This window comes from Chlorocebus sabaeus, chromosome 1, assembly GCF_047675955.1.
Source record: "Chlorocebus sabaeus isolate Y175 chromosome 1, mChlSab1.0.hap1, whole genome shotgun sequence".
Lineage (NCBI taxonomy): Eukaryota > Metazoa > Chordata > Mammalia > Primates > Cercopithecidae > Chlorocebus > Chlorocebus sabaeus.
The window spans coordinates 5,966,535-5,990,916 of NC_132904.1; the positions used below are offsets into that span (position 1 = coordinate 5,966,535).

The 24,382-nt window shown below is 42.9% G+C and overlaps 1 protein-coding gene across 24 annotated transcripts in view; it reads right to left on the reverse strand.

The window, feature by feature from the left end:
- Positions 1–24,382, reverse strand: part of PPP6R3 (protein phosphatase 6 regulatory subunit 3) — a 155,863-nt gene that overhangs the window by 69,491 nt on the left and 61,990 nt on the right. For 20 of the 24 annotated variants that reach the window (XM_007960181.3, XM_037998923.2, XM_037998921.2 and 17 more), the window contains 3 exons: positions 11,966–12,198; positions 5,824–6,010; positions 2,585–2,722 (listed from right to left, as the gene is read on the reverse strand). In XM_007960181.3, the coding sequence (XP_007958372.2) occupies positions 2,585–2,722; positions 5,824–6,010; positions 11,966–12,192 (552 nt within the window). In that variant the 5' untranslated portion in view covers positions 12,193–12,198. Of the gene's footprint in view, positions 1–2,584; positions 2,723–5,823; positions 6,011–11,965; positions 12,199–13,312; positions 13,408–24,382 lie in introns of all 24 variants that reach the window. The other 4 variants (XM_073010500.1, XM_073010462.1, XM_037998925.2 and 1 more) reach the window with 2 other exon arrangements.

A 24,382-nucleotide genomic window follows, 5' to 3' on the forward strand; every position in this document is an offset into this window, starting at 1 on the left:
TTAAGAGAGGACTGGGAGATTAAGAAGGATGGAACTTATACATTTTCTTTAAGAGCATGTTCACTCCAAGCTTCAGAAAGATTGAAAAGAGCAATATTTAGCACCAAGTCTCTGGGTTAAGAAAAACACAGGATGAACAAAAGGGACTTTTAGATTACAAAACCAAACCCACTGCAGAAAACGTGGGGGCCTGAGGAAGCACAGAGGTAGAGTTTATCCGCCCTGTCATGTGCTGGCAAAGAGCTATGGCCATCTCCTTTTAATCCATGTATGAAATGCTACAGTGAATGAAAACATGAAAGGGATCCAAATTCAGAAAAAAATAAAGGAAAAATCATCTGGCTTAACATTCATGCCATCAGGAGCCGAAAACCATCATCAACAAGGCAGCTCACTACCTAGAAAATACGGCTAAAGGAGACTAGGGCGGGCAGCAGGGGCAGAAATCAAACACAATTTGCTTAAGGAACAGAGAAGAAACCCTGACACTGTCTCTGGCTGCTCAATGAAAACACCAATTAAAGGAAAATGTGAAGCTATTAGGTAGGCACCACAGAGGTAGAGGTCCAACTTTATATTTTAAGATCTGTTTTAAAATGTGCACACAAATTCTCCAAGAATCTTGTTAAAATGCATATTCTGATTCAGAAGGCCAAGGAAGAGACCTGAGACTACAGATTTCTAACAAGCTCACAAATGATGTCTGGGACCACTCTTTGAGCAATAATGTCCTGAAACAGAGGAGAGTAAACATCTGTGTGAGGGGCGGGGCATTCCTGACCACTACAGGAGAAACCAGGAAACTTTCCAGGCAGTGAACTCATCAGTCCCAGACCCCTACTGTTTCCACAGCTATTCATAGGAACCTACATTCCAAGCCCATTTCTGTAGTCATCCTCAACCATGGATCCACAAAATCAAAATAAGACATTCAGGGGTTTCTAACTAACCTTTCCCCGACCTACACCTTTATCAACCTCCTGTCGCTCGCTCTCTCCACAAACACACTGATTCCTTTGGAAACCAGACAGGTCCTAAACTTCAACCCAGAAGCAACCAAAGGAATAAACTGGTTCCTGCAAACCATCCTGAATAAATCTCTCCCTACGATAATCCCAATATAAAGGTGACACCCTCCTCCCTATCCTTAACAGTCTTTCCCAGAATCCTCAACCTCTTTTGAGAAAAGATACATCTACAAAGACACACCCAAAAGGACAGGTGTCCCAATTTAAGGTCCCTGCCAAGAGACAAGTCCCAGGACATCCACTAGATACACCCAGCTGTTTACTCACAGTGATCACAGTGCCTGGGTCACCAACAAACCCAGCCCTGACCCCATCACATAAATGCACACCTGGCACACCTCCCTACCTCAGTGGAACATGCCCTGCCCTGGGCACCACCTGAAAGACCTTCCTCCTCATAGGCCCTCCTTCTAGTCCTTGAGGTCTTAAATAATAACTAGCATTTTCAACAAAACTCATTTCCAAAGAAATGAGTTAAGTTCTAAGGTTGCAGGTTAGTATTAAAGACAGATAGACTGAAGCATGGTTCGCAAAGCTTCCGAGAAAGGAAAGAAAGGGAGAGGGACCAGGCGCGGTGGCTCACACCTGTAATTCCAGCACTTTGGGAGGCCGAGGAGGGCGGATCACCTGAGGTCAGGAGTTGGAGACCAGCCTGGCCAACATGGTGAAACCCTGTCTCTACTAAAAATACAAAAATTAGCCAGGTGTGGTGGCAGACACCTGTAATCCCAGCTACTCAGGAGACTGAAACAGGAGAACTGCTTGAACCTGGGAGGCGGAGGTTGCAGTGAGCCGAGATCATGCCACTGCACTCCAGCCTGGGTGACAGAGTGAGACTTCCAACTCAAAAAAGAAAGGAAGAGGAGAAGACACAAAAGACAAGAAGAGAAGGCAGAGATGGGAGCCTGGGAGAAACCTTATTTTCAAGTTACTCACACCCTCCCCTCCTTCCCACCCAAATTCCACCTAAGACATCTATTCAGGAGGCACACATCCTAAAAATCACCATTTGTCTACATTTTAAAATATGTCCTTCTCAAAGTAAACTCTGTTCTCCTTATCCTTTGTTCCTAGGTACCCATGAGAAGAGAATTACTTCTGAAGCCTGAATCACTGGATGTTATCAACACCTCTCCGTTTTGACCTTCAGAGGTGGCCCTGAAGAGTGTGGCCTCACAACATACTCATATGGGACTTCGAGCTCCCAACCCTCTCATTTCTGCTTTTACCATCAGGCCCAGATTTAAGACAAATGCTCAACCCATAATGTCTCGCCACCCCCATAAAAAGCAAACCAGCAAAAAGGAAAAAACACTCACAACAAAATATTCCACACACCTACGGATATGCCCATCTGAAATTCTAGCTCTGCAAAATCTGGATCTCTTCCTATCTTGGAACCACCTTTCTCCCCCACCCTGTTACCTGCTCCCCAGACAACTCTCTGCTACCAAGTACCCTAATCCCATGCAATCCCTCCCAGCACACAGCAGCCTGGTGGGCTTCACATGCCAGCACCCGAACCCCAGTCAACAGCAGGTCAGAATTCTACTCACATTCAGTACATCTTGCCTGGGCTGTGGAGGTTCAATACATGTCAGGAGCCTGAGCAACAAATCCATGATAGCAGAAGTTCCTATGTGCTTTATAATAAGGTCTACAAAATCATGCTTCTTCTTTAAGAAATCCACAATCTAGAGAAGAACAGATCAGAAACTGAAAGACATGTAACTTGGAAACTATAAACTTTACCTTTTAAGTCCCAACCCCTACTCCTCCCAATTTCATCACTACTTTAGGTTGAGAAATGGCAAATCCTGAATTAGCAACAAGATATCAAATTGGAAAGCCTGGCTGATAGTTACAATACTCAAAAACCCCTTGGAAAAAAAACCCCTAAATTAGCACATGTCCATTAATACAAATACAACTTAACAGAATCTTTTATTTCTATTCACTTCCATTATTCATTCTCAAAGAATGGGGATCAAAAATTTAATATCCCTATAAAGAGCAAGAGAATATACCATTTTACAGTTTATGAACATAAAGCAAGTCTGTTAAGATTCTGCACCAAAATGAATAATATTCAAAATCCTAATTGGACCTTAACAAGTATGAGAAAAAAATTTCCAAACAAACATTTCTACTCCAGTCAAAGTAACTAACTCACCTGGCTACACAAACATCGCCTTGGATTTTGACTTCACCAATTCACTCCAATAGCTTAGCACAAGAAGGGCAGCTGGTGGAGAGGCAGAGAGCTGCCCTGAAGGAACGTGAGAATAGCCACGGAAATCAGGCCCCTGTTGCTGGCCTCTTCTGCTCTGGGAGACCAGGGAGATGACTCTGTCCCACACATCCCCGTGTCCCATGCAGCCTCGGTGCCTCTGCCTCTGTTCATGTGCACGTGTCATCTATTCCCAAACCCTCTGCGAGTCCCAGGGGGAGTGTGGCAGCTGCTATAACAGGATCTCACTGAAATTTCTCAAAAGCCCTGGGACGTGGGGGGGGGGGGGGGTTGAATAACTCACTCCCACCCCCACACCCCATTAGAGATGAGGAAACCAAGGCTCAGAAAGTATCTTCCAGAGCAAAAAGGTGGCTGCCTGGGATTTAAACTTGGATTTGTATGCCACAAAAGCCACAATCTTTCCATTAGGTCATATGAAGTCTAATAGCCAGAGATGACAACTAAAACTGCTTCATACAATTAAGTATAAATACAGGATTAACCAACACACATTGCTTCTCTAGACAATGAGGTCAAGCATTATGACATAAAACTTCAAGAAATGACATGACACATAAATAATTCACTCACAATTGGGTCCCACAATAGTTTTTAAAAGGACAGGAGAAAGGATGTAAAAAGTCACATGTGACCAAGTATTCCATAATTCAGTGCCAGAAACACCAGACCTGAAGCCCAAAGGAACAAACCCGAGCTAGTGTGGTGGACAGTACAGCACTGACAACAGGGACCTGTGGCCCAGATGACCCCACTGGGGTGCTGACTCATGCAGCACTGAAGATGCCCCACTACCCGACTTTCTGTTCCATGAGCTAACAAACGCCTTTACTGGTTAAGCCAGTTGAGTCTCAATTTTTGTCCTTCCTTACAGTTGCATAGATCCCTACTAATACTATCACATAACAGAAAACCTTTATTTACACTCCTAATCTGCAAAGGATAGAGAAATGCCAGGTTTGATCTTAACCCACAGCCACTGAATCTTCTTGCTATCATTCATACAGTCGTGACAGGGAAGTGTAACAAGCAAAAGGCCGAGGGGCTCTTGTCCCAGAATGTAACTGGCAGGTGCCATCATCTCTACACACATAGAATGTCGGGTCGGACTCTGACGTCTAATACAAAATACTCAAGGCCCCATAAAGTTTTAAGTGTATTCTCTCTCTTTATGTGTACACTGAAAATCGGGGCTTGCAAACTTGGGTCCCAACAGCACAGAAGTGAGGAGAAAAAGCACAATGAAGCACAACGTCTGGATAATGGCTGTAACAACCAGCCCTGAGAACTGCCTGGTAATATCAGGGTGACAGGTTGGCTTCCACTCTCCTAAAACAGCCAGCAGTTCTTGTATTTCTAACTAGAAGGCAGAAAAAACAGACAATCTACATTAGAGTAATCATGATTTGGGGATTATTACCAAAGTGAAAAGAATCTTATTTCCAATCAACTTAGGAAGCTTATCCTACTCCATTAAGTGAAAGAAAGAATGGTATCTCTTTCTAAAATAAAACATGTATCCACTTTACCTTGGCATAGGACAGGACACACTGGGCCGAAAATAGCTCCAGTCCTTCCACAAGTGCTGAGAGCAAGAATGGGTCACCCAGAGCCATTTTCTATCATGAAGGATGGCAGGACCAACTGGTTTGACCACTTCTACCCCGTATCATCACACCCATACTTGTCGCAATTCTGGCAAATCTGCTATAGTTTATACTTGAATATCTGAAGCTCTAGTTGTTCCCTGGGTGCCTATTTCCATAAAATGACTAAAATCTCCAGATAAGCAGATCCTTTTTCACAACAATATCCACTAAAGCAGAGGTTCTCAAATGTCAGCATGCATGAGAGTTAGCTGAAGGCTTGCTAAAACCCAGATTGTAGGGCCCACCCCTCAGAGTTTCTGATTCAGCAGGTGTGGAATAGGGCTCGAGAACTTACATTTCTAACAAAATTCTCTACTGCGGTGCTGCTGCTTCAGGGGCCACACTTAAAGAACCAAGTGAAGTTTTTGTCAAACCACACTGGATATGAACAGCAGAGCTACAAATGTATACAGCAGTCTATACACTCAGATGTCTCAAGCCTGACACTGGAGCAGTTTTGAGTAGAATCAAAACAGAATCACCAGTAGTACAAACCAATCACCAATTACATTTGTGGGAAAGGTTTTTGGTTTAAGCTTCATCTGTGATCATCAATAGGGGAAAAACAAAACAAAGCAATTGTTTGTTGACATATTCAATGGCTTAGTTATTACACTTGCCATCTTAGTTAAGCCCTGTCTTCACAAATGGGTACCCAATATTCTCATCTTCTACCCACTTGTCAAAAGAGGAAACCAAAGTATGCTAACAAATTACGTGAAATTTGAGATTATACCATATTAGAAATATTCGTCAATGTATAAATAGTATGTGAGTGCTTAGAATGTTTAAGGTTTAAAATACATTCTCTTAGAACTCTAAAGCAACAGTGACTGGGGGATCACCTCAAGGGGATGATCAGCCTAATACTTACCTTTTGGAAAATCATATTTACCTGTTCTGGTTTTCTGCTGATAAGAATACTTAGCACCTTGCTGAAGAAACTGGCAAGTAGTGGGTTCAAAGGGGAATCGTTTAGGAGGAAGCTATATAATTTCATTAGCAAGGATTCATCTTCTCCCAGTCTATCATTCATCTGGGAGACATCAGAAGTGAGCAACTCACAAGATATATTTGGATACCTAGAAGAACAGGATACTTACATCATCATCTTTATTAACAGTTTAATTATATAAAGATAAACACAAATCAGAAAGGCTTCCCGAGATTTTGTGAGAACAATAAAATCATTTACTGGGAATCAGGAAATCATTTCAATTCATTCTGTTCAACCAACCTCCAGACTAAAATAAATTTTCTACTATCTAAAAAATTGTTTTTAAACCAAGCTTTAATAAGAATACATTTTCCCTGAAGAAACTAGAGCACACCTAGTACTCTGGAGCCCAGGGAGGTCATGCCGCAGGGCCCGGGCCTTCTCCACAATCAGCGAGAAAAGCGGCTGGAGGTGCGAGCTGTCGGGCTACAGCCTCCTCTGGCATGGGAAGCAGCATAGCTTGCGGACAACTGTGGAGCACACTGGTTTCCAGGAAATTGCACTGCACACAGCACCTGGTAATGACTTAAGACACTCTGTAGGGACCTGGACCAGCCTTTATCTTTAGATGGGTTGCAAATGGTACTACGAAGTTGTTTTCAGTCTATATCACATCTTAAGAGAGTAAGCATCCTACTATAATGAAGCAGGGAAGAGGACATCAGCCTAGGCTGCCAATGCAGGAAGCAGTATACCAAAATAATGTAGTCCTAGCTATTTAGGAGGCTGAGATTAGAGGATCACTTGAGCCCACAAGTTTGAGGCTACCATGAGCTATAACTGTTGCACTCCAGCCTGGACAAGAGTGAGACCTTGTGTCAAAACCAAAACAAAACAAAACTAGTGCTCTCCACATCAGCCTTCCAGTATCTGGAGATTAGCACAGACACAAAGTCAGTCCACTGTCAGTCTTCACCATGCTCTCTCTCCTGTAGGATACAGGCCCACAGCTAAGAACATGACACCTGCTCTAGATGGACCCACACAGGCTCTTCTACAGATCCCACAGCTTTAGAAATACCTGCACCCCCTCGACCCCTAAAGCATGCTTGCCTCTGACGACTAGACCACTGACCCTCCATAAACAGGCAGCAGGTCCATTTTCTCCACTTACTCCTTCTACCACAATCTCGTGTCTGTTTTCACTAGTAACAACAGAGACGTTGAGCCTATCCAGACGACACTCTAGCTGACCCAGGATTACTCTGCTCTTACACTCCTCCCTGCTAAATAGCCAGGACCCAGTGCCCCAATCAGTCATCAGGAGTGGCAAGCTCAAAGGCTGAGCAAGACAGGGAGATGGCAAAATAGCCAAACGTGGCTGCACAACAAAAGAAACCAGGGAAGACTGGGGCGGGAGAGACACATATAGGACACACCTGGGGCATCCAAGGCAAGCAAGTGCTGCCTGCAGCAAGACCCTGGCACAAAAAGACCACTGGTGATGAACCAGAAAGCTGCAGCACTTGACAGGCTCTGATGTGAGGCCTAAAGACAGAAGAGTATGAGAAGGTCCTGAAATGAGCCTTTGTATAAAGAAAACAGAAAAGGAAAAAAAACAGACCTGGCAGATGTATGGGTCTTTGGGAAGTAAAGTCTCTCTCAATTTACATAGCATGGGCTTCAAGATGCCAGAATATAAACCCCTGTAAAGTACCCATTATTCCAGGAGTGGGCTGATACAGTGGTTACAGGTGCAGCAACTAGAGTCACAGTAGCTAAGTTCAAAACCAGCCTCTACCACTTACATGCTGTATAACCTTGGGCAAGTTACTTAACCTCTCTGGGCCTCAGTTTCCAAGTTAGTAAGATTAAGGACTATTGTCCTTATCTTATGGAGGAGAGGAGTAAAAAAGGCTGGGAAGAGGGCCTGGCATAAAGTAAATAAGTGTTTAAAAAATGACAGCTGTTTTCATTCCTCTTTATTTTCACTATAAAATGGCAGAATGCTGCTAGGGTAGGTTGGGGAGATGCACTCACTCAACTGTCTTAATGTGGAAACTGCTGACAAATAGAGGACTCAGTGAAAGGCAGCGGACTCCTGGCTGTGAATCAAATGCATGAGTGTTTTCTCCAAACTCTGACAAAGTCCAGATGAGCAACTTTAAAATTTGTTCACTTTTTTAGGTGACTGGGTGTTATGACCTAACTCAAGAAGCATGCATAATGTTAGCCATTACACAAAAAGCTCAGAGTTCTGGCTCCACACAGGCTGGGGCTATTCTCCTTCCCTCCCTCCTTAACATTCAAGAAGCTTCTCAAGGCCGAGTGCAGTGGCTCACACCAACAGTCCCAGTACTTTGGGAGGCCAAGACAGGTGGATCACCTGAGGTCAGGAGTTCAAGACCAGCCTGGCCAATATGGCAAAACCCCATCTCTACTAAAAACACAAACATTTACCAGGTATGGTGGTACATGCCTGTAGTCTCAGCTATTCAGGAGGCTGAGGCACAGGAAACACTTGAACATGAGGGGCGGAGGTTGCAGCCAGCTGTGACTGTGCCACTACACTCCAGCCTGGGCGACAGAGCAAGACTCTGCCTTTTAAAAAAAAAAAAAAAAAAAAAAAAAAAGGGTGGGGACAGCAGCTTCCCAAGCACCCGAAGATGCCTCCACTCCACCCTCAGCAAGGCCCCTCCTCCTCCACAGGCTCTGATCTCACTTCCTTTGCCTGAGAACACAGAGGAGGCAATCAGAAGAGGTCCCAGCCCTACCACATCCCGACCTACACCTGGGTGCTTCCTCCCTGCTCCAGGGGAGCAGCCTGTGCTCCTGAGGTCATCCTGCATGTGTGCTCTGGACCACATGCTCCCACCCCCACCCACCCAGCACAACGCATAGCTCAGTGGCCTGCTCCCTCACACTGGCTGTGCTTCCTCTGTGCTGCAACATTCTCACAGGCCATCACTTCCATTTAGGAAAAAACAAAACCGCACACCGCCCCTGACTCCACATCTGCCTCGACCTACCACTTCCTTTCTGCTCCTGTTACAGGAAATCACTTAAAAAGAATTGTCTCTGCTTGTCTCCAGGCTTTTACCCGGGCCCCTCTAAAGAACCTGCACTGATGGGGCCCATGATCTCCACGTTACAAACCGAGTGGTTTTTTATGAGCAGTACCCCTAACCCACTGTCCCCCTCTCCTTCCTGAAGCCAGACTTTACCCTGGTTTCCAGGGTAGCGGCCCCCAGGTTCTCCTCTTGCATCCAGTCACTCATCCATCCTTCAGTGGAACCCTGGCCAGTCCATACTACCCATCTCCAGTTTCAGAAGCTTTCTTCCAGCTCCATCAGCTCCGCCGGCAATCTCATTCAGCCTCGTGGCTTTACATGTCCTCCGTCTACCTGCTGCTAGGCCTCATCTCTGCCTCATGTCTAACAGGCATTTCAAATGTGACAGGGCCAGACCCAAACTCCTGCCCTTTCCCTCTGCAATCTTTCTTCACTGCCATAAAGCCACTCCATCCTCTCAACTGCCCAGGCCAAAATCCTCATAGTCACTCTTGACACTTTATCTCCCATTCCATACCTACAGGAAACCCCTTGAGTTCTAACTTCATCTAGTGCCTCCGGGAATCTGACTGCTTCTCACCAATCAGGTCCACTAAGATCTTATTATTCTCTGCTGATCACTGCAGCCAACTGTACTTCCACTTCTGTCCTCCTACAGTCCCTAACCACAGAGCAGGCACAGCACTCCTGGGAACAAAGTCAGACTACGGCACATACTTGCTCAAAACCCTCTGGTGGCTTCCCATCTTGTCCCAAGTATAGCAAGCATCCTGGCTGAGCCTACCAGGCCATGTATGGCCTGTCTCTAGAGGTGCTCCAACTTCACCCCAACTCTCCCACCTTCCATTTTCCCTCATTTACAATGCTGCCCCTTCGCTGGCTGCCCACATGTTCTTGGGGTACACCACGCACACGAGCACATTAGGGCTTCCATACTTGCTGTTCCCTCTGCCTGGATGTTCCTTGTTTTAAGTACCCACTTGGCAACCCCCTTAATTCCTGCATGGCTCTGACGAGACGGCACTATCTTAATTAGGCCTTCCCTGAGCTCCTCTGCCCACTCCACCACCTTCAGCATTCCCTGTCTCGTCATGCTCCATTTTTCTCCAGAGGTCTTACCTGACAAACTATTGGTGGGCTTTTTAGTCTGGTTTACCCCAATACAGCAATTACTCTTTCATCCCAAAACTACACAATCCCAGTCTAAACTTCCTTAAATGACTGTAGTCAACCATAACCCTAAAACACTTTCAGATCCCAGCTGAAAAACCCCTCTATGCTCATCTAGCTGTGGCATCATCCAAGGTACATTACACACAGGTGGTGACTCTGCTCAGGCCAGAAGCATGGCAGAGTACTGGCCTATCCAACTCAAGTGGTGCTCCTTCAAAATGGTACCATGCAGAAGGCTGTGTCCAGAGGAGGCGCATTTGTTCTTGCAACCTCAAAGGCAAAAACACTGGCAAAGCAACACAATACAAGTGCCACACAGTTATAATGGGTGGGAGGGGCCACTATTTCTTTTGGAGAAAGTAAGCCCTTCATAGAAGGCATGCCTACTCTTCAATGATTAAAACATCACTAGCCTCACTCAGCATGTGAGGAAACAGACCCAAGAAGGGTAAGCTCCCTGCCCAAGCTCTCAGAGATTGGAAGAGAAGAGGGTTATACTCCTCTGAAGGGGCGGATCCAAAACCTGTGCTCTCTGATGCATATCACACCCCTCCTACACGGATGAGCCCCAATTCAAGTAGCACCACCCATACACTAGTTCACTGTGAAGGGAATTCCAAGTAGCAAAGTGTCTATCGTTTGGGGGATGAGAGCACATTAGCATGTCTGCCACGGCCTCCCGGGTTCAAGTGATTCTCCTGCCTCAGTCTCCTGAGTAGCTGGGATTACAGGCGCCTGCCAACAGGCCCAGCTAATTTTTGTAGTTTTAGTAGACTCAGGGTTTCACCATGTTGGCCAGGTTGGTCTCGAACTACTGACCTCACGTGATCTACCCGCCTCAGCCTCCCACAGTGCTGGGATTACAGGCATGAACCACCGCGTCCGGCCTTTCCTCCTCTTTTTTAAGACACTAATCTCTGAGTGAAGGCTTTCACTAAATGCTAGGTGTCAATGTTAATGGTTGGCAGAGAACATTGCATCTTTGAAGACCTAAGCCACTAGCAACTTGAAAGCGTTAATAAGTATTATTTCCCCAACAACACATTTCTCCCCAAGAAGAAAGGAAAAGATGTCTGAAAAGAAAGGGAAACTGAGGGAGAAATGGCAAGAGAGACACTACTAAAAGCCTAATTCTTCCTATTCCATTAAGTTTATGTAATGCATCAATTTTTGTTTCTGAAGTTACTCTATCTTCTGGGGGGAAAAGAGCCAAATATTTCAATAGAGTTGGATATGGAGAAATAATTAACTGAAGCCCCAATACTTTACATACCTATGGAGTTTCCAGGGGTTTGTATAAAAAGTGTTATAGTGATGGTAATAATGGAGTCTCACTGTACTGTCGTTCTCTTTATAAGCAGATTAAACTAGCAGACAAAATCCACTGTAGTTACCCATGGTGTGACCAGCTACACTGATGTTCGCTAATACCCATTCCTTTATTTTCAGCTGATAAAAGGTCAGAATGTATTGTATAAGCAATGCTCTCAGTAACCCCAAGTTCTGACTTAGATTTGCTGTGCGATTTTGCGTAGTCACATAATGTCCATCTTCCTATTTGTAAAGTAAATATTTTAATCATCTTACTATTTTTGAGACATTTGTCATTGTTTACAAAGCACGCTGCCTTTCCAGAAAACCTTTGAATGAGACTCAGAACACTCATTTTAAACTCTTGTGATTCCCTGGACTTACTGCTAGAATGGATTTTGTGCTCCACTGAGCCTGTCATTCTTGACTATCTTACCCTTCTGTAAATGGCGACAGTCACACTGGAGAATCCTTGAACAAGAGCTGTATATTCTACCCCCAATTCACTTTAGTCCCACTCTAGAGAGAAGATTGAATTGTCTTACTTGTATCTGATCTTTTCATCCATGTCTTGAGGTGGTTCTTCTATAATGAATGAGACTAAATCTTCGAGACATTCTGCTTTTAACAGAAACTCTATAAGTTTGCGGTTCTGAGCTTTACATTCCTGTAAAACATCTTCCTCATCCATTAACTCCTTCAGTGTTACATCTTCTCTTTCTAGAAGTGTGTCTATGTGGGATGATGAGTGAAGATCAAATTTCCAAAACATGCTGGTCTAAACAAAATGCAGAAAGTATTTCATAAAATTTCAACTTTACAAATTAATTTTCCATAATTCATATTTCAGTTCAGTTTTATAGTCTAAAATGCCAACTTCGCTCACATAAGTTAAATAAGCTTCACACTGAACCTATAAAATACTTTTTAAAGCATAACTGGCAGAATTTTTTCCTTCTCAAAAAAGAAAATATTTTAATTGATAAAAAATTTTGACTTGAAAATGCTCAAAGCTAACACTTGGGACGATTTTAACCTACAAAAGTAATTCATCCATACTTTGTTAAGAAGTGATGCTGGGAAAAGAGAAAAGTCACTCTCTTCTTAAGGGTGAAGGACAGAATATCTTCAGCAACAAGTGATAAGCAGTGAGGCCTAAATATCTAGACGGCTTCAGAAGACTAAAGAACTAAATAATCACTGCAAATCAGTACTTTCATAGTCAAAAGCCTGAAGAAATAAACTGGTAAAATCTGTGCCATTTTTAATATACTACTAAAAACTGAAAACTAATTCTCGAGGAGTTAGAGAAACTGCTTCTCCTCTGGTTACTAGCAAAACATGACAATGAAACCCAATCACTACGCCACATACATATTCGTTCCTCAGCTTCATGCCCATCCTTCCTCAACAAGGAAAACAGAGTTTGTTACTTCAAATTATAGAGCTAAAAAAGGTACTTATTTGTTACAAACGGAAACATAAAACAGAGGGCTCACTACATGATCTAAAGGCTGCCATTCATGATGGGATGATCTCAAAAGACACTTTTGAGATACATGACGGGATGATGGCATCACAGTAAAGACCTCAGTAGAAGACCATTCAAAGACCTTTCCTGTCTGTCTATATGCTCACTGCGGAATTCCTAAACCGGAGTTTGGTAATACATACTGACTCTCTGTAACCCCTAAACGAAACCTATGTATAAGCTGGAGCTTCACTACCCACTTAGTGAGGTGTCCCATTATCATTATCTCCAAAAAAGCATGACTATCCACATGCCATTTACAAGAGCCTAGGTAAAAGGAAGGAGGCCGCAGAAGATGGTAATCCACGCATAGCACATATTTTTAGAAGTATGTATTTGGGCCGGGCACAGTGGCTCACACCTGTAATCCCGGCACTTTGGCAGGCACCAAGGCGGGAGGATCACTTGAGGTTAGGAGTTCAAGATCGGCCTATGCAACATAGTGAGACCTCATGTCTGTAAGAAAAAAGAAAAATTCAAAAAATTAGCCAGGCATTGTGGCACACTCCTGTAGTACCAGCTACTAAGGAGGTTGAGGCTGTAGTAAACCATGATTGTGCTACTATACTCCAGCAGGGCAACAGGGTGAGGACCCTATTTCCATAAAAAAACAAAAAACAAAAAAACACAACAAAAAAAACCCACCCACATTAGGAGATCAGGCAGGAATATATCCTGATTTTATGCTTTTATGAACATCTGCCTCAAAAAAAAGAAAAAATTTTTTTAAATAGAGATCATAGAGGGCAAAATCACTGACACTGCTAGTATAAGCACTGATCAATCCAGGAATAAAAGAAGGAAAACAAACTCTGTACCATGGCAGGTTACTCAAGGCTCTGTAAAAAGTAGATCCACTTCACAGGATAGGCAGTGAGATCACTGAACATTTTATTCTTAAGTATAAGAGCATATTATTTAAAATATAGGCAGAGTTTTTTTGTGAGACAGAGTCTTGTTCTGTCACCCAGGCTGGAGTACAGTGGCATGATCTCAGCTCACTGCAACCTCTGCCTCCCGGGTTCAAGTAATCCCTACCTCAGCCTCCCAAGTAGCTAGGATTACAGCATGCCATCACACCCGGCTGATTTTTTTTTTTTTTTTTTTTTTTGTATCTTTAGTAGAGACAGGGTTTCATAACGTTGGCCAAGCTGGTCTCAAACTCCCAACCTCAAGTGATCCACCTGCCTCAGCCTCCCCAAGTGCTGGGATTACAGGCATGAGTTACTGTGCCCAGCCAAGCACAGTTTTAATGAAGCTTTCAAAAGCTCCTTAAAAGAACAAGTTTTAAATAGGAATATTATAAAAAGTGAAGGGTGTTACAAAAGTCTTCCTTGTTTTTTTAAAAAAAAAAAACCTTTAAATGCTTTAAAGGACACATGGCGACAAGTTCACATTAATTAGCAGCAACAGGACCAAGACATATTTAAGGATGGCAGCCATTGTGATGGCTGGACACAGCATCTTACAAGAGGAGTCAATGTGGAGGACTGACATTCAGCACAAAGCTCTGTGGGATGACACAAAGCGGTGGCCCACAGTCAGCGGCAGGGCTGTCTTGTTCCTCTACTGGATTAGTCTAATAATTATGTCCAAATGACATCACAGACCATGCTAGAGAAGCACAACTCCTCACACTGACAGCAGCCACTATGGTCCTAAGCTAACAGGACTTCTCTGCTCAAGACGAGGGCTGGGTAGGGGCATCCACAGAAGCCACCCAGTGGGCAATGTAACACATCTGCCAGTGAAGGAAATAAGAGCAAGCTACTTCTAACACAAATATTAAAGAAATAAGGGCAAAGACGACATACAAGTAACAGGAAAAGAACTTTGGGGAAAAGGTCAGTGGATATAAACCTTAGCAATAAATGCTTTTTGCGATTTTCAGACGAGTGGGAAATGGTAAACAAAATAACTTTATTATGCCATTTTATACTAATACAACTAACAAGTAGAAAAAAAGACAAAAGTATAACAAAAGATAACTTCAATGGAAGAGGGAAAAAGTTGGGTTTCCATTCCCACAGAGGAAGAGAAGTGGTTCGCTGTCTGAGGGCACGGAATAAAAACGCCAGCGCCACCGTTCGCTGTCTGAGGGCACGGAATAACAATGCCAGCACCACTCACCAATGCTTCCGGTGGAGTAATACGGCTCATGCTCCTCTGTGTTCTTAAAAATCACAAAACCTTTTTTTAAAATATATTTTTACTACTATTCCCCATACTTAGTATTAAAGGCAAAGCATGAAAAATACTAAGAAATAAATCAGAAAAAAAGTGAATCTGATATCAAGCACTTATTTTTAGCTAATAATAAACAGGGTATACATTTACCAATCAGGTGACAAGCTATGTCCAAAAACTAGATAAAATGACACTTCTGAATTATGAATCAAGATACAACTTATTTGCCTCAAGTAAAAACTGACTTCCAAAATCTCAACCTTACTATAAAGGAAACTCATTAATACTGGGTTTATAAAGAAGAGAGATAATTAGTTGTGATGAAGTAAGAAGAGGTGTTGGCAAACCAAATCCAGCTCACAGCCTGCCAGCTATGAATGATTTTGACATGTTTTAAGGGTTGTTTTAAGAAAAAAAAAAGAATATATGATAGAGGCCATCTGAGGCCCACAAAGTCTAAAATATTTACTACCTAGTCTTTCACAGAAAAGTGTAGTGTCCTTTGTTCCAGAGGAAATAAAAGTCCCACTAACACCCACTTTGCTTTCTGCAGTCTCCTGAATCCACCCAACGGCTACCCCACAGCCCTTGCACCCTGCCCAGTGAGGTGCTGACAGTCACCCATCTCCATTCTCCCCTTCCTGGGGCACTCACCATATAGGTGTGGCCACATGAGAGTTTCCTCCATTGTGCCAGGAGCCATCAAACCTCCCATGGTCCTTCACCTGTATCTGGCTGAATGCTGAAGACCAAAAGACCCTGAGGGATGGTAGAACCAAAACATGGAACATGCCTTGGTCCCCAAATCACCACATGGAAGAAAGTCACCTACTGCTCTAAGTTCCTGCCAATGCTGTTCCAGTGAGCCAGAAGCAACCTTCCTGTAGCAGAGCCTGTGTGCTCCTGCAGCGTGGCCTAACTCATGAATCAGGTCCTCCAATTCCCCAGCCATGACTTTGTGGGTTTAGTACACTGATTTTAAACTTGAGATTTAAACACAAGAAAAGGAGTTCTTTAGCAACTATCCTGGCTCTCTACAACCTCTGCCTCCTGGACTCAGGTGATCCTCCCACCTCAGCCTCCAGAGTAGCTGAGACTATAGCCCTGTAACACCACACCTGGCTAATTTTTTTTGTAATTCTGTAGAGACAGGGTCTCACTATGTTGCTCAGGCTGGTCTCAAGCAATCTCCTGGCCTCAAGCAATCGACCACCTCGGCCTCTCAAAGTGCTGGGACTACAGGTGTGAGCCACCACACTCAGCCAACTAATTCCTTTTGCTCCCCACTATTCAGAGTTAGAATAGCATTTTTCAGAGAACAACACTTTGAAATATACATCTTTGTACTGGACATACTACAAACTCAAAACCAAGATATATCCACAGCTAATTCCTTATGCAAAAATTACATATTTTACCTTTTAGCCAAACAGCAAGCTGACTGGGAACAAATGGCACTGGTAAGTGAGTCATCCCTGCTCGGCCTTCACTCCTATTTGTACTCTTTCAAGCAGAAAGAAGCCACCCTGCTCGGCCTTCGCTTCTATTTGTACTCTTTCAAGTAGGAAGAAGCCAGGTATGAAGTAACAGTTACAAAGTTCAACTGGCCAGAGCCCTGGGGTAAAATGGAGTCCTTTTAAAAATACAACTACTCTAAAATACGCAGAAAAACCAAAATGTCAGAACTTCAACAACTTGTTTTTAGTAAACATAAATATCCTTTAAAATTCACAACCTAGACTACATAGCCATGCAATGAATAATGACGGGGATACAGACTGAGAAATGCTTCATCAGGTGACTTGGTCGTTGTGTGAATATCATAGAGTGACTTACACAAACCTACACAGTCTAGCCTACTACACACCTGGACTATCTGGTAGAGCCTATTGCTGCTAGGCTATAAACCTGCACAGCATGTTACTGTGTACTGAAACACACAGGTAGTCGTGACAATGCTAAGTATTTGTGTATCTGAACAGACACTACCATGTTAAGATGTTGTTTAGCTGAAGTAGCAAAATCACCTTAAAGAATCTCCCCAAACTAATCATTCATATCAGTCATTAATTAGGTGACAGGAATTTTTCAGCCCCATTATAACCTTATGGGAGCACCGTCATATATGCAGCACATGACCGTGCTTAAATAGGATTTAAGGATAATTTCTTCCACCAAAGTTAGTGGGGCAAAGAGTTTAGTAAAGCCAAACTACCCTCTATCTTTCTTCAAAATCCTAGAGTTTTTTTGTAAGTTGGATTAAGCAGTTTGAAAATGGAGTTTTCTCCAAAAGGGCTAAGATTAAGAAAGCAGGTCACTGGGGAGTCATCTGTTACTTTATGCCACAGAGGACAATGTCTGCTGTTCCCCACCTTCCTGTAATGTAAGACAAGTGAAAACTGCCATCTTATATACACAAAATAGGATCAAAGGATCCATTTGTTGAGTCAATCTATTCATCGCAGATCAACTGCTTTACTTAATGACCCTCTAAAATTATTCAAATACCTTCATGATATCAAAGCCTTTCAAAATCTGAGGCCAAGTACCTTGAATTCAAGGTATTCAAGCAGTGACATTCTCTGGAAAAAGGTGCCACCCTGTCTCTGACACAGGAACTAGGAACTGGTACAGTGGCTAAATTATGTACAAGAGGTGGAACAAGAACATCAGTCTATCTGTGAACTTTGCCAAGGCACTGCTAGTAGAATGCTAGTATATTCAGTAAGGGTCCAATGATAATTTATGTGAACCACCTACAACGCTTTGTTTTCATCAAATATACAAATCCCTTCAACCTCTTTTAGGACTATTAAGAATCTTAACAGACCTGGATTCTAACACCAGCTCCACTATTGACTAGCCCTGAGGCCTCAGGAAAGCTACTTCATCTCTAAGCCTCAGTATCCTTAGCAAATAAACAGGTTGCAGAGAGTCAATAAGAAAGACCCACAATAGCAGCTAGAAAATGCAGGCACCAACATACGCACACTCAGGCAAACAGAAGCTACTAGGGCAATGAATATACCCAACAATGAAAAATCAGTGAGCTTTAAAGTTTCCCAAACTTTCATAGGCACAGCAGTGAATAGCCTAGTGCCTTGTCAAAACGCAGTCTTGGCTGGGCATGGTGGCTCACGTCTCTAATCTCAGCATTTTGGAAAGCCAAAATGGGCAGAACGCTTGAGCCCAGGAGTTTGAGACCAGCCTGGGCAACAGGCGGCACACACCTATAGTCCCAGCTACTCAGGAGGCTGAGGTGGGAGAATCACCTGAGCCTGGGAGGTTGAGGCTGTAGTGAGCCATGATCATACCACTGCATACCGCCCTGAACAAGAGTGAAACCCTGTCCTAAAATTTTAAAAAATAAATAAACAAACAAATAAATAAATAAAACACAGTCTCAGATTCTGACTCAATAAAACAGGGCTCAGGCCTGAAATTCTGCATCTCTAGTCCCCAGATGCTGCTGATGCCTGATTTTAAACCACTGCTGACAGCTTACAATTCATAAATGGAGGACTGTTTTAATCTATATCTTCACAAATTTAAATCCATATATTCACAATAACTATATAGTCATGAAAAACACAGGAAAGCATACTAGTGCAAACGGTACTGTGTTATTTATCTCAGAAACTCCCTCTGAAAAAGCTGATATTAATGGGTTTTCATTCAACAAGACAGAGGCAGAACATAACACACCATAAAAACGACAAAAGATAAACTATTAGAACTCTGAAGAGAGGAACTACTGGTGATCCTACCCACAAATGAGCAGTCAGCTGTGGGGATGACAAGATCTTCAATGAATTTCGAACTCAAAATCTCCCACTAAAATGAACTTACTCTGCTTAAATTTGGCAACTTTGTATCCAAGAACAATAAACTGTACACTATCAACTGTGAAATAACTGTACCCAGAACTAGCTGGGCCCAGAGCAAAATGTTTAGAGATTCCGAAAAAGATTCAAAGATTATGATGCATTCCAAGATAGAATCCAAACAGCAGAGCATTAATCCAAGTGTTTCCGAGCCCTGTGAGACTGCACAGGTCCCACACCCATGAAACCAGCTCTGTCTATACCTTTTAATAACTGGTCCCACTGGAATCCTCAAGATAGCAACACCGAAGTGAATATCTGACATCACATGCCAGACTGGCAATAAACACGCAGAAGATATTTCTAGTAGAAGCTGCCGCTACCTAAACATATGGAGCACAAACAGAACAAAAATAGAAGCAGCTGCTTCCGCCCAAGAAAACACACGGGAAAGACTTAAGACAACAAAATGTGTTATGACTTTTAATACTATATATTTAACACAACACTACAAAGAAAATATTTGACACACAAATTTCACACGATCTTATACAAAGACATGCAAACACACATTGCCCAAGTTCTAATTCCTATACACCCCAAGTCTCCCTTCAGCACTCCCTTCTCCCACCACTATTACAACTACTAGAACTACACAAGCTCTACCTGTCATCCAAGTCAGACCCACCTAACAGAAATCATAAATAAACTTATGAGCCACACATTAAATGTTCTAGTAGTCACATCAAAAAGTAAAAGAGAAAAACAAACGATGACATTAAATTTAAAAGTATCTTTAACAGAATATATCCAACACGGTTATATTATTTCTTTTGGTACTAAGTCTTCCAAATCCAATGCGTATTTTATGCTCACAGTACCTCTCAATTTGAACCAGCCACATTTCAGATGCTCAAGAGTCACACATGGCCAGTGGCTGCTGTACTAGACAGCCCCGCTCTAATGACATTATAATTCAAAGTCTCTCTCAGCACTGAAACAGCCCCCCATCTCCTTCCACAGCTACTATCACTAACAATGTTTTCCACACAAGGGCCAAAGTGGGGTAGGTAAGAAGAAGTGATAGGCCACGTTTTTCCTCTCTTTTAAAACAGAAACATACAGGTGAAATCATGTATATTCTTGATATGAAGGCAGACATTCTTCAACTCAAAAAAAGCAGATCACAAGAAAACGAGAACTGTTTTGTAGCCTCTAATATCTAGAAACATTTATACCAATAACAAGAAAGTTTTCAAATCCTTCATCTTGAAATAATGCAAAGAGATAGATCTTTCATCGAGAGGCACAGGTGGGTCATCGCTGGTTTAGACCTTAAGGAGCCAAATTTAAAAACAGATGCACGCCAGCTGGGCACGGTGGCTCACACCTGTAATCCCAGCACTTTGGGCAGCTGAAGTGGGTGGATCACAAGGTCAGGAGTTCAAGACCAGCCTGGCCAAGATGGTGAAACTCCGTCTCTACTAAAAATACAAAAGTTAGCCAGGCACAGTGGCAGGCACTTGTAATCCCAGCTACTCCAGAGGCTGAGGCAGGAGAATCGCTTGAACCCAGTCAGCAGAGGCTGCAGTGAGCCGAGATCATGCCATTGCACTCCAGCCTGGGTGACAGAGTGAGACTCCATCTGAAAAATAAAACACACACACACACACACACACACACACACACACACACACAAACAGGTACATATCTCTGAGAATTGATTTCATTTTATAAGCTAGTTCAAAATATATTTTCAGAAGAAGGAGCAATGCCCAGGCCATTAAAAAATGTTGGGAAACAAAGATACTTGATTAGTGTGGACAAAAAACTAGAATTCTCACTCAACCTCAAGAAAACAGACCTCACGGCATCCCTTGATTATTCCATAAGCAGCAGACGCGTTTACACCGAACCTCTGGCCAAGTTTATAAGCAGGCTGGGGAACAGGATGTACTGAACAACCAAGCTGAGGCAAGGCTGTTCGTACTGGCTCATCTACTGATGCAGTGTCCAGACACCTGGAGGCTGAGGACTTCCTTCTAGGCTTGGATTCACGCATGCAGGAAGCTTAGCTGAACAGTGCCTGACAAGATCCAAATGTAAAACTGCTGGGCTCCAGGAGGGTTTGGTGATTGCCTCCAGGCATGCTAAAAGCTGCATGCCACTAAGAAAGGGCCAGGGAGGAAAGTGTCTATTAACAGGAAAAACGGAGTCACTCCAACTGAGGTTATCTCTTAGTGTTGCAAGTTAATGAGAAACTCTTCCCCCGGACAGCAAAGCTCAATGCCCAGGGAAATTTTCACAAGAAGGGGCAGAAACATGGAACACAAAGAAGTAAAAGCCACTGGTCTTTGAAAGCAGCTCTCACTAACTTCTAAGAAAAAAGACCACAAAACACAGAAAGTTCACGCAGTAGCTGTTTCTCCATTCTTAGTAAAGGTGTCAGTTTCATAAAGGTGCAGCCCCCTAGACACACAAATTAAATCAAATATCAGGTGCATACTAGAGTCAATATATTTCTTTAGAGAAGAGGGCAATACAAACTCAAACCCAGTTTTATTGTCTCTCTGCAACTGCTTCTTCCAAAGAAGGTGTCAAAAGCAGTCAGCTTTCTACCATCCAGGTATTCCAGAATCTTTTCCAGTTTTAACTTGAAACTGCTTTGATATTTCAAGCTTTTCTTTGAGAATAAATAAAGGAATCAAATCCATTTAATATGCTATAGTTACCAACAGGTATTAAAGTATTAATATGAATTATGCTAAGGAATACAGGAGTAGTACGACAGATGGTCCCTAAAGCCTTGAAAAATACAATAAAATTGAGAACAGAGAAAACAGAGAAAGGAAGGTATACATTTCAACCTTGGTCCACAGAAAGGTAGCTCAAGGGAGGACAGCCTGGCCAAAAAAGAGCTCATTATATGTCAAGCCTAAGTTGAGCCTCAAAATACTGTATGGAGCATTTAGCAGGTGATGAATGGAGCTGCACAACATATTCCAGGCCAGGCGACACCTCCCTGAAAGCAGTGAACAGGAAGACCCAGTAGCTTCAGGAGTCACAGCAGGGAGAAGACCCTAAGGACAACAAGAAGGAGCCTTTGGGTAGGTGGTAGGATTAGGTTGGCAACACAAGGCCAGATCACAAAGGGCTGTGTGTGAACGCACTGTGCAGACTTGCTGCAGAAGCAGACAGACCCAATGAGTTTTAACTGAGGGAAGTGTGCATTGAAATATCTACAGCAGAGATTAAACTAAGTATTTTAATAACATACAAAAACAATTCTGAACAGAAGCAGACATTGGAAGTGATGTGGAGATGACAATGATGCTGTGGTTAGTACACTCTCAACAGAGTTTATATCTCCTACAAAGGTGAAGAGAGAGGGAAGAGGACAAATCTCTTTTGGGTCTGGCCAAGTGTGAATATGACTTAAATGTGGGACAAGAAAGGAAGGGGATTAAGACGCACGAGGTGGGGCACTGTAGAGATTGCCCACTGTGCTAAGACAGACACTGGAGTCTGCAAGAGCAGATCTAGAGTGTGAATGCGTAACTGTCAACAACATGAAAGACAGATTGGAGAGGGGCGAGCCTAATGAAGAGGGGCCCACCAGGGCAGAAGACGATGCCTTGCAATGGCTTCTGTGCTCAAAGCCAAGGTATCCGCTATGAGATTTCACACTAAATGACCATTATTCCTCTAATGCCACCAGCATTCTGCCTCCTCCAAGTCTAATTTCCACTTTTTCTTCATTCTGGAGCTGTACTTTGGTATCAAATTATACAAATTTATACTTGCCTTTAGAATTCTAAGCTGTCTGGGAAATACACAACCCTCAGAAGGCAAATGCCTATATATACCCTGTACTAACTCCAAATACACTGCTAGGACGCTAACAGCAAGACAAGATGTACAACCTTATCACTCACTTCGCTTTTATATTTAAAAAGTCAACCACCAACCAAAAAATCCAGTCTTACTTTTGTCAACTAGTTCAAATTAAAGCAACTACAGTAACATGTTCCTCTACAAATTCTCATTATGAAAGTTTGAATGTACAGGAATTTCTGAGCCTATTTTCCACAATTTCGAAAACTTCAGTCCAAGTACAAGCAAAGCATGGGTTATTTATACTAAGAACAAGTTTTGCTGAAGTGAGACTGAGGGGTTGTTTGGGGAAAGGCAAGTAAAGAGGATGGCACAAGGGTAGTCGAGTTTTTGCCAGGAGTCTTCTTAAGAGACCAAGGAAACCGAGGAGAGGCAAGGAGTACCCAGCTGGATCCAGATGCACGTGTGCGTGCTGGAGGTGAGGGTGCGTGAATACAGGTAAGACGGTATGATAAAAGTCAACGTTAGCCAGGCCCAGTGGCTCACATCTGTAATCTCAGCACTTTGTGGGGGATGGTGGTAGGTGGATCACTTTAGTCCAGGAGTTCAAGACCAGCCTAGGCAACAAAGGGAGATCTTGTCTCCGCCACAGAAAGTACAAAAAGTTAGTTGGGCATGGTGGTGCACACCTATAGTCCTAGCTACTCAGGAGGCTGAGGTGGAAGGATCACTTGAGTCTGGGAAGCAGAGATCATGCCACTGCACTCCAGCCTGGCTGATAGAGTAAGACCCTGTCTCAAAATTTTAAAAAAAATTTTAGGTCAAAGGCAAATCAGTAAATTCTCATGGGCCCTAGAAAGGTTTCCCATCCGAAGCATCCAAGATTCTTGGAATCTCTGAAACTGGGTAGGATTCCAAGAGCAAACAAATGAGTCAAACATCGGAAAGGAAGCAACAGGTAACTGGAGGAGAGTAGGAAACATGGTTATGATTGGCATGGCTATTTGAAACAACACAAAAAGTTTCTAAGTCTCCAAAACTGAAGAGATACAAGGTGGCCCTCAGCAAATGAAAAATGGTGAACTGCTTGGCTAGAAAGGGAATTCCATACTAATGTGGTGAAGGGAAAACTTGGAAAATCCAAGTCAGTGAAGTTTATATTAAGTGAAACCCAGTTACGTGCCATTTATGACTCACCCAACCTGAGGTAAGTGACAATGGTCATTTATTATTTAAATATCTTACAACGTACCCAAAGAAAATGGCCTTTCCTAATCAAGTAGAAATTCAGGAGAACACTGAGATGCTTTTGGCAAATGGTCAAAAGGAAGCAGTCTTCAGACTAAGAAAAGAGCTATCAAATTTATTTTGTGGTTATAAACAATTCCACAATGAAAGACAGAATTGGCAACTTGGTCACAAAAAAAATATTTTAAAAGCCAGTTTCTTAAAATTTTAGCTATTATCGTCAATCTTCCTTCCCTAGCAAACTTTGATCAGACTGTATATAATCCTTAAGTATTCAGGGCTATCTCAACAGCCTCAGAAAAGCAGCAATAAACTGTTAACCTTCAGGAAGTTATTTC